Source organism: Sinocyclocheilus rhinocerous, unplaced genomic scaffold, assembly GCF_001515625.1.
Source record: "Sinocyclocheilus rhinocerous isolate Xijiao unplaced genomic scaffold, SAMN03320098_v1.1 scaffold975, whole genome shotgun sequence".
Classification (NCBI taxonomy): Eukaryota; Metazoa; Chordata; class Actinopteri; order Cypriniformes; family Cyprinidae; genus Sinocyclocheilus; species Sinocyclocheilus rhinocerous.
Window position 1 is genome coordinate 2,725,507 of NW_015628726.1, and position 17,295 is coordinate 2,742,801.

A 17,295-nucleotide genomic window follows, 5' to 3' on the forward strand; every position below is an offset into this window, starting at 1 on the left:
ATAATATTTTACAACATTACTGTTTTACTGTATTTTTGATCCAATAAAGGCAGCGGACTTCTTTAAACATTAAAGAAAAAAAAACTTACCAACCCCAAACTTTTGAACAGCATTGTATATTATAAGGAGGTCAATGATACCTGGAGAAAGTTGTCCATTAGCATGTCCATTCATCTCAACAACAGCTGGTCAATGGTGCAGGGGTTAACAGGGCCACGCTAACCAGCTAAACCTCGACCCTGTGTGGATTTATGGTATATTTATTAAACAACACATAGCAATTAAAAGATTTAACACACTTTAAAACATCATAATACATAGCAAAACGGTTGACCTCACTGAAATACCGTGATAATTTGGTTCTAATTTAGTAGTTCACAGCAAAAATATTGTTGCATGTCTTAAAACACTCACCAAAATAGATTTTTTATTTTTTTTAATGTTGGTGTGATCACTAGAATTGCATTACGATCAACCTATATACACAACTGAAATGCAGTACTTCATGTCCAGTTAAAACTGTTAGAACATCTAAAACCACTACAAAAACACTAGCCAATCTTACACCAACTTGAATAATTTATGAAATAATGAAAATACAGATAAATATACTCAGTATGTGCGTAAGTTCTCTCAGGAGGGTTTTTAAAACGCCAAGTAACTTGTTCACAGAAATGTAAATAGAAATGTTTTCCTCAGTGGAATGGAACTCTTGAATTGTCAACAGGGGAAAAGTCATTCATAGGAAATCTCACATCGTTGACAAGAGGACAGCTGGTCTCCGCCATTTGTCATTGTTCAGAGCAGTCCAAGAGGAAATGTTGCCTTTCACATCCTGAGAGGGTCTTTGAACCCCTTGTCTTTTAATGGCCCAGTCAGTCAGGTAGCACTGTATGTTCCCGTAGAAGCAACTTTAGTACTTTCTTTGTAAGACAAATGTTAGACAAGAGCCCTGTATAAATACTCAGATCGATTACACATTTCTTCCTTTCTTTCTATTTTAAAGGTACACCAAGTAATTATAATTAAATATGTCTGGAATAGCATGCTACCATACTCCTCTTCCTACTTTTGAGGCATGCATGCTAAATGTAAATTGTACTAATTTTCTGTACGCTTGGAATAGCCAGGTGACGCATTATATTTTCTAAAATGTGTAACATACAGTACACCACTTTAAAATAGTCTAGTTTCCATAATGCAATACTTATTTTTAATCCTCTTAATTATTTGACCAAACTACTAGAACAAAGAAATACACTACCATTCAAAAGTTTGGGGTTGGTAAGAGCTAATGCTCATCAAGGCTGGATTTACTTGGTTGAAAAAAAACAACAACAACAGTGAAACAATAATATTGTGAAATATTATAATTGAAAATAACTGTTTTCTATTTTAATATATTCTCAAATGTAATTTATTCAGCCATTACTCCAGTCTTTAGTGTCACATGATCCTTCAGAAATGTATTTATTTTTTAACACAGATTTGGTGCTCAAGAAACCCTTTTCTTATTATCAGTGTTACAAAACAGTTGTGCTGCTCAATATTTTTGTGGAACTTGATACATTTTTTTTTTTTCAGAATTATTGGATGAATAGCAAAGGTCAAAAGAACAGCTTTTATTTGAATTGTTTTGTAACAACAACAAAAAGTCTTTACTGTCACTTTTTAATAAATGTAATGTGTCCATGCTGAATAAAAGTATTTCTTTAAAAAAAAAAAAAAAGAACTTAATGACCCCAAATTTTTGAATGTGTGTAAATCATCAGAAAAAATTAATGATACAGCGACGTAGTAAATTTGTGTCATTGCATAATGTTAATGGTTTCACTTTGCTTTCACACATCTATGAAGACTATGAAAAAATGACTTGGTGCACCTTTAAATATCTGGCATATTGACTATAGAGGGTCTTCAGATCAAAGGATCAAACAGTAAGACTCTAAAAAATGTTTTAATTACATTACGAATGATTCTTTCTTTTTTTTTGTTTATAATAAAAATAATAATAAAAATGTCTATATACGATCATCTGCACTGAGAATGAGTTTAAGTGTTTCGTTCTCTAATACTAACAGTTTTTACTGTCCCTGTGTGTGTCGAGGCACCCGTGCTCTCCCCTGCTGCTCTGCCCCAGGTGTGTACCGCCATTTGGGTGCCATTCCCTTGAGTTTCTTCCTCTTCCTGTCAGACACGCACCACACCTTCTCACAGTACTGCTCCACCCGCTGGAAGTTGTTGTAGCCGATCAGCTGCATGAAATCCTTGTACCAGAGCTTTGAGGAGGATGGAGCGGAGGGCAGGCAGGGTGGAGGTCTGTGTGCAGAATCGCCTTCCTCCCCTTTATGCAACAAACCCTCCACTTTGCCCTCATCCAGCACCTCCAAAGTGACACGCACCACCGTCTGGACAAAGCCGTGCTCTGTGGACTGGCACACGTAGACTCCTGCATCTCCCTTTGCTATTTTAAGGAGCAACAGGCCGTGGGGGATTTGAATCACACGATCATCGCCTTTCACCTGAGGGAGGGAAGGAGAGAAACAACATGCAAAGGACATTATCAAATTTGTGTACTTAGCTTGCTAGGATGCTAGAGTGTTCTGGCTGGTTTCTAGGCTCAAAAAAATCCACTTCCAAGTCTCGGATGCCTCCTTCAATATAAGAATATGCAGTGTTTGGGGGTAACACATTACAAGTAACCCGAGCTACATAATCAGATTACTTTTTTCAAGTAACTAAAGTAACACATTACTTTTAAATTTACAACAAAATATCTGAGTTACTTTTTAAAATAAGTAAAGCAAGTTACTTTGTTTTCCCATTTATTCACTGACACCTCTCCTGTTGGTGCAGAGACACATCCTTCAGCCAGGCTTATTAATTTCACTTGTGGAGTGAAAGGACCTTTACAGTTGTCGAAAATACAACCTTTGGGTTTTCTGTTATCAAAAACAAGTAAGCAATTCCAGCCCAGGTGACAAAAATTAACACGAAAGTAATGTAATGCATTACTTAACGCAAAAAGTAAAGCAATTCGTTAATTTATGGAGTGACGCAATATTGTAATGCATTACTTTCAAAAGTAACTTTCCCCAACACTGTTTATCTTTTCTATCATTCACCAGGTGAAAAATCTTAATTCTGATCGCTTAGAAAAGTAACAATACTCTTTTCTCTTTAACCCACATGACTTGAGGTATAATTATGCATTATATGTGACAATAGAATAATTTTGGGAGTCTGTTCTAATCCCTAACCTCAAGTTAAAGCAACTGTAATAGAGATGCTCTCCTTAGCTAATATTACCAATACGTGCCATTATTTAAAGTCTAATTTACCAGAGATGTCTTAAAGCACAGAGATGGTCAGAGTGACATTATTATTTTCTATTTGAGATGAACTGAATCACTGGGGGCTATATTACCCAGCCTCCCTGTGGTCAGAATAGTAAAATGAAGCTTTAATCTATATTTAACAGCCCTCTCTCAGCAGGGGTTCAGACCATAGCTTGTGATGAAATAATTTCTGAGCCTGATCATGTGAGAAGAGCTCTATATTATCCAAGTAAACTCTGCACATTATATGATTAAATATGATAAAAATAAATATGAATGTTTTCATTTTTATGATTATGGAATATACACACACACACACACACCAGTAATCATACAATTTTTTAAAAATGTCTCTCAGAGTTAGGGATCGGGTAACTATTATGTAATGTAATGTAATATAATTATATGATTATATATTATGGAGGAAAAATTCTTTATATTATATAAATTATTTATCCTTTTTTCCTTCTATAATTATAAAAATAAATAAAATTAGAGGTTAGGTTAGTTTTATAATACAATGCAATGCAATACAATACTATACTAATAATACATTTTATTTAAAACAATAAAAGTCTGTATGTTCTATGCATGCTTTGTACCTCCTCCATGTCCACACCATGTTGAATATACCATGTTACAGATGCCTGCAGTGATCGTGGTCTGCACTCCAGTAGGGTGCTATTGTTCTCCACACCATATACAAGCTTTTCTGAGATGCTTTGTTCTTCTGTAACACACACACACACACACACACACACACACAGAACAGCTTAGTCCAATACATTGATGCAACATAATTCAAACTTGTGTCAACTGTTGACATTGTGTTTTCATTTTTCATTGCTCTCAGTAAACACAGTCTCACATGCAAGAAATCCATAGGTTTTGCTCATGGCGGAGACTCCGGCAGGTATCTAAACACACAATCTGAATACTCAAGCATCTTGTGAACAGACACTGTCAGTATTAAAAGGAATAGAGATTTTTATAATATGTTCTGCAATGGAGCTCAATGGTACAGTTGTGGAAGTGAAAGAAATCTTTGAAATAGAAATGCTCTGTAAAAAAGTAAAAGTCTTTTGTCTTTTGACTGTCAATTTAATGTGTGTTTGCTGAATAAATATATAATATATAAAAAATAATTATATATTATATATAAATATATTTTAACTTGTGTGTTTTTCTCTAGTTATTCTTATATTGTACAGCATTTTGTTCAACCTTGGGTATTTTTAAATGTGCTTTTATAAATAAACATAGATTGACTTATAAATAAAATAGTTTATTTCTTTACAAACAAACAAACAAAAATTGTACTGACTTTTGATGGAAGGATATATCTGAATATTTTGCCACCAAATATAAAACATGCTGTGCTTATAATCAATGACTTAGTTATGGTTAACAGATTATGGATTATAGTTTAGACCTCTTAGTTCATTCCACCATAAACAATGTTAATACAAATCATTAAAAATTGAGAAGTTTTGACTTTTTTCCCCAAAAAATTTCAATACATTTTAGCTTCAAATCGAATGTTGTAATGTTTAATTTCAGAGTTTGTGTTGGATGTAGATTTGATTCAAGCTGCAATGCCTATGGAGAAATAGAATGGGGAAAATACTTCCGGAATAAAGGCCGCTTTGGAATTGGGACATCACTGTCACGCTCAATTGTAATATACTGTGATGTCTGTCTGCTAAAGTAAAAGCAGCATCTGCGCATAAAGAGCCAGAGACTCTCATTAACTGTACTCTGACCTCTTCAACTTTCACAGATCTCATCCGCCTCATTTTTCCCTATAAAGCTTCTAAGACTCTAATATCCTCCATTGAACAAGCTCTTGCCAGAACATACCGCTAAGCTGAAGCCCGTTGCACTGCTGAACCGCGTTGCCATGGCGGATGTCTTGCCGTCGGAAGCGCCTAAAGAATAAAAGGGAAAAATGAGGCATTGATATAACCCAGACACAGCCTGCCTGTCTGCCTGCAATTGTCATAATATCACCCTTCGGCCAAGGTGTGTAACAACACAGGGAGGTGACAGAAATTCAATCAGACTCGCTCTGGTTTTTGTCTGTACTCTTAGAGTAATGACTCTGACAGGCATTTGGTGCCGATTGTGCGCAACTTGTCTGGCTTTGCATACAAAGTGAGCTTGTGATGGGTATTAATATGGACGAGAGGTGTTAGCATCAATCGCTAACAAGCTCAAACTGATGACCACACCGAGACAGCTGACAGGTCTTTGAGTCGGGATTAGGGAAACACTCCCACTCTGCCTTCGCTCCGGTACACTCCACACACACACACAAGCGCACACGCGCTACCCTGCGGCTAAGTGAAACATCAAAAGAGCTCTCACAAAAACACACACTCTCCAAGTTCACTGAGCTCAAGATGTTTCAACTTTTCTTTTTATAAAAGCAATCTACCATCTCAGTTCTGTCAGTATATGCACTACTAGTCCAAGACTGATATCCACAGAGCTTGAAATGTTAAAGATTAAATGTTAAGAGGCATATGACGTAATGACTCCTACTACAAGAGGTTTAAAGGAAAAGATTGCCATCTTTGGAAAATATTAAAATCTACATAAACAATCAAGAACGCATTATTTACTGTGAGCAATAAATGTATAAAATGACATAATTATAAAATGTATAAAATATTATTATAAATATTTATAAATAGTAGCTAATAAATTGGCCTATTAACAACAACAACAACAACAACAACAACAATAATAATTATAATCATAATATAACAATAATAAAAAAGCTAAAATATAATAATTTAATAAATAATAATACATTTTAATTCAATGGCACTCAAAAGTATTTGGACACTTACAGAATAAATAAATATATGTCATGTACTGTAAAACCAATCTGCATTTATTTTAAAGAAACATTTGACAAAACAGTTGCATTAGGTTTCAAATAATAAAAAATGTATTGTTTAAAATGAGCTATTTGGACACTTTCTAGTTGTGCAGTTTCTACTTTTCATACCTATGTAATAAGACTGACTATTTTAAGTGTGATTTAATATAAATAATTTAAAAATAATTTTGATTAATCTAAATGATTTATATACACACACATATACATATGCATTCCAAACCTGACAATTTCTATTTTTGGCGGGAACTATCTCTTTTAGGCTTTATTTTCTGTAAAGCTGCTTTGGAACAATACAGCATGTACCATGAGAAGTGCTATGCAAATAAATATGACTTGACTAAATATAAGCTATACATTTATTATATATCTATATAAAATTGTTGGTACCTTTTTGTATACTGCCCAGCAGGGTAGTACCGGGAACATGTCAACCCGTCCCATGCACAGTAGGGGTCTCTGGCCAGGCAGCAGTCGGCGCAGGCTGAACCGTACAGCCCACACTGGTGTACACGGATTTGTGTTACACCCAGCTCAGAGCCCACGTACAGCTGTTGCTATGGAGATACAAACACTGCTGTCAGCCGCTTTGTTACAGGTGATGGACGCCATTATGTCCAAATCATCACGTTAGCATAATGATGCAGATAAAACCATTCTACTGAATTGCCCATTATTTGTGTGCATTCTAAATAATTCAATATATTACAGTAATAACACAGAACAAAAGATGCTCATATTTGATTCATAATATTTACTAATGACTGCAAGAATTAATAATTAACTATGAAGCATCTGACTTGTTATAAATGCTGAATTTGCCATAGGTATAAAGGCAATCACTCATGCGTGAACCGTTTACTCAATACCACCATCTCCAGGTGTCTGTGAGGACTAACTGACAAAGACTTACTCGTTTAGTAGAGATGAGGATCTCTGTAATAGGAACAGGGACCTAGAATGAGAAGAAAAGTGGTAAGTGTGAAGATTAATGGAAATGAAATGGTATCAATATAAAGATAAAAAGTCACCCAAAGGACTTCTGATGACCTTGAAAACCTGCAATTCCTCCAGAAGAACTTCTTCAACTGTGTCAGCTTCTTTGTTGTAGATTGTGATCATTTTTAATACTACAGAATCATCTGCGTTAAAGAGAAAGACGACCTGAATTATGCACTGATAAAATACATTTTATATACTTTTTTGTAATGTTCCTGAAAGAAGTCTCTTATGCTCACTAAGAATGCATTTATGTGATCAACAATACAGTAAAAAGTGTAATATTGTGAAACATTAGCACAATATAATAAAGTAACTGTTTTCTATTTTAATATATTTTAGAATGTAATTTATTCCTGTGATGGCAAAGCTGAATTTTCAGCATCATAACTCCAGTCTTCAGTGTCACATGATCCTTCAGAAATCATTCTAATATGCTGATTTAAGATAAGATGCTGAAGTAACATTTCTAATTATTATCTTTTCAATATTATATTATTAATTATTGTTGAACAGTTGTGCTGCTTTGTGTTTTTGTGGAAACCATGATACAGATCTTTCAGGATTCTTCGAAGAACAGAAAGTTCAACAGAATTGATTTCTTTAAAATAGGAATCTTTTGTAAAAGTATGTCTTAACTGTCACTTTTGATTAATTAAATGCATTCTTGCTGAATAAAAGTATTAATTTCTTTCAAAAAAATAATAATAAATAATCATACAAACCCCAAACAGTAGTGTATATCTACTAAAATAATGTCAGTTTTCTAGAAATGCAATAGCCTATAGTTGGCCGTTAAGCCACAAAACTAGAAAATAGTGTATTGTTATTGTTAGACATAAAAACAAGCTGCTGCAAATATTTAGTATGACAAAAGCAACAATCATTACATAAAGCCTATATGACAATATAGGTACTAAAATTGAGTACCAGTCCCTATGAAGAGAACATTGTAGTGTCCGTCCTCAGCTTCCACTCGGTCCACAGCCAGCTGTGTGAGTTTACGTCCTCCTTCAGTGTCCAGCAGAATGGGCCGTCTGTGAACGGGCTGCACCGCCTGGAACATGAGGGGATGGGAACGCACAAAACGCAGAACCTCATCCGGATACTCCTTTGAACTGGAAAACTGGCCTCCATTTATCTTACTGGCACACTGTGAGAGACAAAAATCAGTAAATATGAATACAGATCATAAAATCTTCCCCAAGTCACTAAACACTTTCAGGTCTTTCATTTTGTTGCTCCGGATCTGAGAATATCCCGCCTGCTTCTAGCTGCTATAACCTTTTAGAACAAGAGACCGATCAGAAATCCTGCGGTGCACGACTAAAGCTACCAAATTGCCTTTTAAAAGGTCAGCTCTCCGAGACATACTTTTTTTTCATATGCTTTCCCCAAGAATAACCACACATGGAAATTGAAGAATTGAGACAAATTCGGAGATGTGAACAACGGATATACCCTGCTTCTTCAAAATGAGACGAGACGCAACACACCAGAGAAAATGACTGGGGGTTATACATCATTACTAACTATTGGAAACCAATCTTACTCTTACATATCAGATATGATTATAATTCAGACCACGGCAATTTAAACACCCTCGATTTCACAGTACCTCCATAAGTGCTCGGTTTCAGGCATTAATGTTAAAGAATTGGCATGACACGCTCGAGGAGAATAGTGATGTGCACAGTCATGCTGAAAATAGACTCATCTTCCATGAGAGCGATTCTGTGTGATTGAAGATATAAGATCCACAATTCAACATTCACTCAAGTGGGCCTCCAAATGACACTGTGTGTCAGAGGCGTAAACGCAACACGCCGTGACATTTTGTACACTGGGATTTCTGATATAACAAAATGATGACACAAAGTGACTGATGGATACAAGCAAATATTACTCACCGATCCAGGTCGCGGGTAGGGGACCCTGCCATCGTACACTTTCCAGTGATGGTCAGTCCGTTCCCGGTGTGCAAAAGGCCCATTAAAAGCTGCACGGATGTCTTCCATGTTATACATGCACACTGCGTATCCTTTAAACACGGCACTGAGTGAAAAAACAGGTGCAGATGAGCGTCCAGGCAGCTGTCCATCAAAATAAACTGAGAATATAAAAGTATATATTGCTCTGTTCAGTGACACATGTGACCTCACCCACCTGGTGGTGCTAAACAGACCAAAGATCTCTGGATTTTTCTCATCTTTCTTCCGTAGCACGAACACATCCTCTAAAATGACACATAGATTCACACAAAAATGTATTGCCATCAAATCAACATGAAATTGTGCTAAGCATGATTTTACAGTATGTTGCTGGATCAACATCCTTTGTTGGGCCTGGAACAACATCATTAATAATCAGTCAGTGCCCTCTGATTTAGAGTAAAGGTTAGGGATCGGTTGATAGGCAGGGACATTAATCCAGGTGTACCAGAATTTGAAACCTATTTCCTAGAGCAGATATTCCCAACTTTTTTGTCAGCTGAAATGATTTGACCTATAACATATTTACTTGAGGTAGTCCTTAAGGTTTCAAGTTAATATATTTCAATCATTGAAAAACACATTTGCATATTCACAATTATCTGATGTTGGTTAGTGGTCACATAACATGTTGGTAACCAAATAAAATATTTAAAGGCACAATATGTAAGATTTTTGTATTAAAATATCCAAAAACCACTAGAACAGTTTTTTTTTCAGTATTTTGCTGACTTGTGTACTTACATTATCCCAAATGTTTCGAAGAATGTTTAAATCCATAGAAATAAGCAATTTTAACTAGTGACACGGACCGTGTCCATAGTGTCATTGTGTCTCCTGCCACTGGCGTCATAACCCCTCGATTTCCAATTTTGTTTTGTAGAAAACATGGAAACACCAAAAACGCTTTAATATGTTGTGCGTTTTAATAGACAGGTGACGACCGCACAGAGTAGCATTAGCTGCTTTACCCCACATATGCACGACCGGAAGGAGCGGCAGCGCTAAAGCGTGGCATAATAAAAGCTCCGCTGCTTTCGAGCCGTGTGTCACGCTCGTCTCTCATTAGCAATTGCTTCAGCGGCCTCGTTTCGGTTCGACGGCTTTCCGCCTCACTCTGCTTCATACTATGTTAATTAATCTTTAATACATTAGCTCATCCATGAACATGATTTCTGCCCGAGTCCCGTCGAATTGCATCGGCTGTGGGGATGAAGACGACAACTCCCATGATTCCACACTCAGTCACAGCGTCATCAAACTTAACTTTTTAACCCAACAGTTGGGTTAGTCCATATTTGACCCAACATTGGGTTGAAACAACCCAGCATTTTTTAGAGTGTATATATATAAAAAACTATTTTCCAAAATTTTCCATTTCCATGATTTAATTATTAGATTTTACATCAACTCACACAACAAAACACCAGGGATTTGTGAACATCAATTTGGGAAACTCTGACTTCGAGAATTCAAATTACGCCAAATAAACATAGTTCCATCTTGCACTTTACATCTTCGGAACAGATGAGGTGTTTAATAAGATGTCAGTGCAGAAACAAATGAGCTTTCATCTGAAAGTCAAAGGGCCCATCAGAGAGATCCTCTAAGATTACAAAGTTTGGTCATGGTTAAACAGCACAGCTGGTAAAACAGATTTGGATTTTCAATTCACACAGCTGGCTTATACTGTGAAGACATGGAGATCTATTACAAATTCATCTGGATGGACAGATAGATGGATGGATGGATACCTGATGAAATCTCTATGAAAATACGAAAAGCAAAAACTGACTTATCAGCAGTTTTGCTCTGAGGCATCTGATGAATAGAATCACTGAGTGGGAAGAAACTGCTCATCTGAAGCTAAAACTGCAGTTTTTCTTTCTTTTTTTTTTTTTGTGCTATTGTGGCCATTTCAGTCAAGCGGCCCTACGTTGATGGATTCCAGATACAGCTCAGAGCATAACAGTGACTTCCTCTGTATATTACCAACACAAGAGCTAAATCAAACGTTGCATACTATCTTCTCTATATAGTAAGCAATATTACGGTATTGCATCACAAATATGTCAGAGCTAACCAGATGACAGACTGTTTATGGTTAATTTTACAGCAGCTCAAACAGCAGGGCAAGGCACTAGCAATGTCAAGATCATGGGTTTGATTCCCAGGGAAAGAAAGAACTGAAAACCTTGAATGCAATGTATGTCGCTTTAGATAAAAGCGTGTACCAAATGAATAAATGTAAATGCAATTTTATTTGTATGTGTAAGCGCAAGCATATATTCAAGTATGTATATGTGCAAACTTTATGGGCTAATATCACACACAATCCCTCGCACTACAGAATAAGTTGAGCCTGAGATGTTAAAAATGCTTACAGTACACATCAAAAACACAATTTTAGTCCTAGTACTGATTACCAGTGTAATATGTTCTCCATATCATAAACAAGCTACAAAGTTTTCAAGTGGAGTGAAAGTAAACAAATGAGGTTTCATCCCATATCTTGCATTATCTTTAGAAATCGCAATTATCTGCAAAAATCCCAATCCCATGATGAAGTAGGTGAAATACTTTCATGGTTTCAGACAGGCATGAAAAAGACCACTGGAGAGGAAGACAGAGAGTAGTATGTCCCCTACCGAGCTCATCAAAGTGTGTGTCAATGCCGTTGGGTCCAGCCACTGAGCAGATCAAACGAGTCTTCAGGAAAGAGCTCCATCTGTTTACTTGCATCCTCTGACCACCCTGGTCATTCTGACAGCGGGAAGAGATAAAAAGACACTTAATTTCACCTGACCTATGGGTGGTGCTGTCTTGCAGCAAAACATTTTGACAGACAAAAAGCAATTGGCCAGTGCTTGGCTGGTTAGCTTCAGAAATGAATCCCCAGCTGGTCGGCGCTATTATGGAGCAAAATTTGCACCACTATGGGAGCAAAAAGCATCGTTCTTCATTGAAAACCATTAAAAAAAAGTTGTATATTTCGACTAAATTTTTTGCAAGCATTTCATTACATTATAATGTTTTGCCAGAAGTTGCTTATACTGTAGTTTCCCTGTCTGTTGCTTTTGATGTCACTGGATAGCCATGATGAAGCCACACAATCACGTCATTGGCATTTATGAAAAAAACTGGTTACAATTTTTTTTTCTATGAGTCTAGGGTCCCTGCATCAACATTATCAACTGAGATAAAGAGGAAAGTAGGGCTGTCAAAATGGCTGAAAAACTAAATTTGAATTTTGTGCTTGAATATTTAAAATGCATAATTTCAGTTAGGGTAAAGAAAAGCTTTTGGCTTTTCTCCTGAGGCCACAAGAGGGCGCATCGAGCATAAGATAACATGAATATCTGTGAAAAAGTGCTTAATGGTTAAAATAATGTTTATAAACCAATTATAATTAATTAAGTTGCTTAAACAACTATAAACAAAACCGCATCATGTATGTATTCATAGTTTAATACAAAGGGCCGAAAGCCAATCACACAGAGTACATTTTTCATTTAAAAACACAAATTGCAGTGGGATGGGGAAAAAACCCGCCATTAAGTCTCGAGATGTTTTTTTTCAAAGTTGAACTTGCATTAATTTTACATCGCTTTCTAAACATGCGGTTCTCTTGTGCGAGACGCGAGTGCAAAGGTGATAGATGTCCCTCTAGAAAATGCTCTAAATAGATAGTCGAAATTCAAATCTTTTTTGACAGCCCTAGAGGAAAGTTAAGTGAATGCTTTCTTTAAGCATTAAAAAGCATGCTTTTAAATGAAAAAAAAAACAAGACTAATTTGATCTAAAGATCTAAACAAGCAAGTTTTTGGTATTTATGTGCCATACCGCACAGACTCTGGCCACTCTGGTGTAAACGGCTTTGTTTCCACCCTCCATATTGGTCACTCGTTCCGTGAAGAAGTAGTAGACCTTATTTTATTTTAAATTCGACGAATATTCGAAATTCAAATCTTTTTTGACAGCCCTAGAGGAAAGTTAAGTGAACGCTTTCTTTAAGCATTAAAAAGCATGCTTTTAAATGAAAAAAAAAACAAGACTAATTTGATCTAAAGATCTAAACAAGCATGTTTTTGGTATTTATGTGCCATACCGCACAGACTCTGGCCACTCTGGTGTAAACGGCTTTGTTTCCACCCTCCATATTGGTCACTCGTTCCGTGAAGAAGTAGTAGACCTTATCATCAGCAGGATCGTCATTGTCAGGGATCACTGCCGAACCCACAAACTTGGGCTCTAGGGGAAAATAAAATACAAAGAGATATGGTTAGAATTACACAGAAACACACACTTGTATATACTGGTAAAAGTTCGGATTTTTTTTTTCATGTTTCTGAAAGAAGCTTCTTATGCTCACCAAGGTTCCATTTATTTAATCAAAAAATACTGTAAATATTTTGAAATATTTTTACAATTTAAAATAAAACTTCTCCATTTTAATATATTTTAAAATGTTATTTTTTTCTCTGACGGCAAATCAGAATTTTCAGCATCATTACTCATGTCTTCAGTGTCACATGATCCTTCAGAAATCATTCTAATATGCTGATTTGCTGCTCAGGACGCATTTATTATTACAGCTATAACATTGCTTAATATTTTTGCGAAAACTATTAATTTATAAATTATTATTGGTGCTCAATTGTTAATAATGATTCTTATTATCAATGTTGAAAACCGTTTGTTGCTTCTTAATATTTATACACTACCATTCACAACACATTTATTCAGCACGGATGCATTAAATTGGTCAAAAGTGACATTAAAGACATTTATAATGCTACAAAGGATTTCTATCTCAAATAAATGCTGTTTATTAAACTTGCTATTCATCAAAGAATCCTAAACAATGTATCACGGTTTCCACAAAAATACTAGAATGACCATGATTCTGAAGGATCAAGTGACAATGAAGACTGGCGTAATGATGCTGAAAATTCAGCTTAAACATGCAAAACAATGTGTAGAATGTGTAGATCAAAATTATAGAACAATCTATAAATACTTGATTTTTTCGGAAATATTGTTAATCTTCACTGCTCAAAATTTGAAGGAATATTAGCTGTAGGTATACCACTAACATGTTTGACAAAATAACCAAGGCATTTCAACAAAACCTTTATTTTGTGGAAAACACAGTGATCAAAATTTGAGAACAGAAACCACTTTTACATGAAAGACGATTACAACTAAAATTCTGGAGGGTTACAGCTGTCAGAAATTAGTAGGAATTGTAGAGGCCCTTGCTTTGAATGACTTCAGCACATCTGTGGCCGCAGGACATCACTAGCTTTCTCACACTGCGCTGACGTGATCTTGATCCGCTCTTCTTCCAGTCTCTTTCATATTTCGTAACTGTAGTGGGTTTCTTAGCCTTAACATTGTTGCCAGGGATTTTCCAGAGGTTTTCAGTTGGGTTTAGATCTCTGGGCTGGCCATTTGATTATTTCAATGTTCTTAGCTTCAAGAAACTTCTTTATCTGTTTTGCAGTGTGACGGAGACATTGTCCTGCATGAAAATTGCAGGCTGATTGGGAGATGCTTGCAGGGAAGGTACCGCATGTTGCTGATGGAGATTCTGATAAACATTTGTATTCACTCTGCCATGCACGTAGCTATAATATATAAGAGGCCCAACTCCTACTGCAGAAAACATTTACTAAACCATGACACTTCCTCCTCCACTTTTCACTGACTTCTTTACGCACTCGGGGTTCAGTCTTTCCCCAGTTTGATGCTGAACATAATGTTTCCCATCAGACCCAAATAAATTAAACTTGCTCTCATCACTAAAGTGAACTTCTGAACATAATGTTTCCCATCAGACCCAAATAAATTAAACTTGCTCTCATCACTAAAGTGAACTTTGGACCAGTTCTCCTCTGTCCACACAACATGCTCCTCAGCAAAGGTGAGCCTAGCCTTTTGATTCTTTCTGCTGATGAGAGGCTTCATCACTGCAGAGTGCATTTTCAGTCCGACTTCTCTTAAACTTGCTGAGATAGATCCATACATGGTTCAGCACTGAATTGGCGAGCAATTCCAGCTGCAGTGTTGAACCGATTCCTCAATGAGAATCTCCTCATTATCCTGTCCTCTCGTGCATTTGTCTTACGTGGATGACCAGCCTTTTTGGGGGACTTGAATTAATTAGTGTCATTGTAAAGCTGCAATATTCTAGAAATCACAAATTTGGAACGACCAACTTCTCTTGCAAAAGCTGAAGGGGTCATCCCTTTGGCCTTCATCTGGACTACCTCCTGTTGCAGGTTTTCAGTCAGCTTAGACCAGGGGTGGGCAAACTTGGCCCTTCCAGGCCACTTCGACCCGCCATCTTACAATCTCAGTGAAAATTAGAGGACTGCTGCCAGTTAAATAGGGTTTGTCATATAATTAAGGAAATTAGCACCGGGTGCCAGATTAACACCAAAAACTTGGAGGCATTTGTAAGTGTTTTTCTATGTTTTTTTCAGTTTTTTTTTTCTTCCAAATATTAAGTTTTTTACACTGTGCTTCAGAATACAATTGATTTATGAAATATGCTTAAAAACTGACCCTCTACTCCTGATAGGATAACTTCAAATAAGACTAAGCAGTGACATTATAATGTCTTCAAAGTATAATTCAAAGTGACTTTGAAATTTCGGAAATTGTAGGTTGTTCTATAATTTTGATCTCCACTGTACATCTGTCATTTGAATGTGCAAAATGCATTTGCTATATGTAATCTAATATGAATAAACCCACTATCTTATTATACAGTGTGATCCGCATGTCGAAGGCCGCTACAGCTTTGTGCAGTGAATGTGAGTGGAATTAGATCTTCAGTGCTTCATGAGTCAGCAGCGAGAACACTTAACACCAGTTAACACCATTCAAAACAAGAACAGAACTCAACCCCAGACTATTGAGCGCACACACAGAAAATGTAAAAGTCTCCATGGAGTCGTGCTCTATGCTCTGTATTATGCACTCGTATGATATCGAGCAGATGACCTAAGGATGTGATGGTATTTGACCGTGGTTTATTATGTCTGAATGGATGTTAGAGAGATGGATGGTATGTGTCAAACATCTCGCACTCGGTCTCTCTGTATGATTAATGCATCACAGCAGGGGTTGGAATCACATGTGAGATGTGTGAGACAACACTGTATTCTTAACATAGACTCAACATCTGTCTGACACACAGTCTACTCTACACACACTCAGGCTATCTTCAGAATGAATACAAAAGCTTAATTCATGCATCATCCAATCAGAACTTAAAAGCCCAAATAATCTGCTCTTAAATGCACATTCTGGCAATTGTTGAAGATCATCTATCTATTCAATCTATTCACAGTATACATACAGCGTAGCAAAAATAGTAGCAGTAGTAGTATTGTAGTACACCATTGTGAATATATCTTCAGTCACACTTGGCGTGGAGCTGATGTGTTAACTGCACCTACAATGAGGCCACAAGCCTTGCTACAGTGATACGCATGGTAAAAGCATCACTCTCAATGGGCTCAGTCGTATCGGTCTGGGCTGAAGGCCAGATCTCCCGTACAGATACAGGAGGAGATATACAGCAAAGGGAAGCATTAAACCGGCTCACAGCAGGATGCCACAGGCCTCTCTAAACCACACACAGAATGGCCTGTACATCAATCTTGAATTCTATTTTATTGCTCCATTTGATTCCATGTATTCACATTTACGTGTATGATTGTTTTATATCCAGTAGCTATACTTTTAGCGTAAATTAGTTTTATTAAGTGTGATGTAATTTTATATGACACCATAAAAAATCCTCAATGCTTCATTTAAAAAAAAAGAAAGGTTTTGTTATTTTTCTTTTTTTAACAAATAAAGGCCTCACAAAAAAGTGCATTTCCATTGTGACGAGTGGGGCGGGGCCGAGAGCCGTGGGAACAGAGCGAGGCCGGTGGAGGAAATGATAATGAGCGACACCTGCGCCACTCACCTCGAGTCCCACGGAGGAGCTCCGGAAGGATAAAAGGAGGAGTAACGACAGTGAAGGACGAGAGAGGACCAGGCC

At 36.7% G+C, this 17,295-nt stretch overlaps 1 protein-coding gene across 2 annotated transcripts in view; it reads right to left on the minus strand.

The window, feature by feature from the left end:
• Positions 1-2,008: 2,008 nt before the first annotated feature.
• The window catches only part of LOC107738421 (semaphorin-3E-like), a 45,560-nt gene continuing 30,273 nt past the window's right edge, over positions 2,009-17,295 (minus strand). The window contains exons 7-18 of one of the 2 annotated variants that reach the window (XM_016550190.1): positions 13,426-13,484; positions 13,077-13,160; positions 11,882-11,996; positions 9,409-9,478; positions 9,153-9,297; positions 8,173-8,395; positions 7,294-7,385; positions 7,157-7,198; positions 6,634-6,800; positions 5,199-5,266; positions 3,941-4,068; positions 2,009-2,522 (exon numbers count right to left, since the gene is read on the minus strand). In XM_016550190.1, the coding sequence (XP_016405676.1) occupies positions 2,085-2,522; positions 3,941-4,068; positions 5,199-5,266; positions 6,634-6,800; positions 7,157-7,198; positions 7,294-7,385; positions 8,173-8,395; positions 9,153-9,297; positions 9,409-9,478; positions 11,882-11,996; positions 13,077-13,160; positions 13,426-13,484 (1,631 nt within the window). In that variant the 3' untranslated portion in view covers positions 2,009-2,084. Of the gene's footprint in view, positions 2,523-3,940; positions 4,069-5,198; positions 5,267-6,633; positions 6,801-7,156; positions 7,199-7,293; positions 7,386-8,172; positions 8,396-9,152; positions 9,298-9,408; positions 9,479-11,881; positions 11,997-13,076; positions 13,161-13,341; positions 13,485-17,295 lie in introns of both variants that reach the window. The other variant, XM_016550189.1, reaches the window with a different exon arrangement.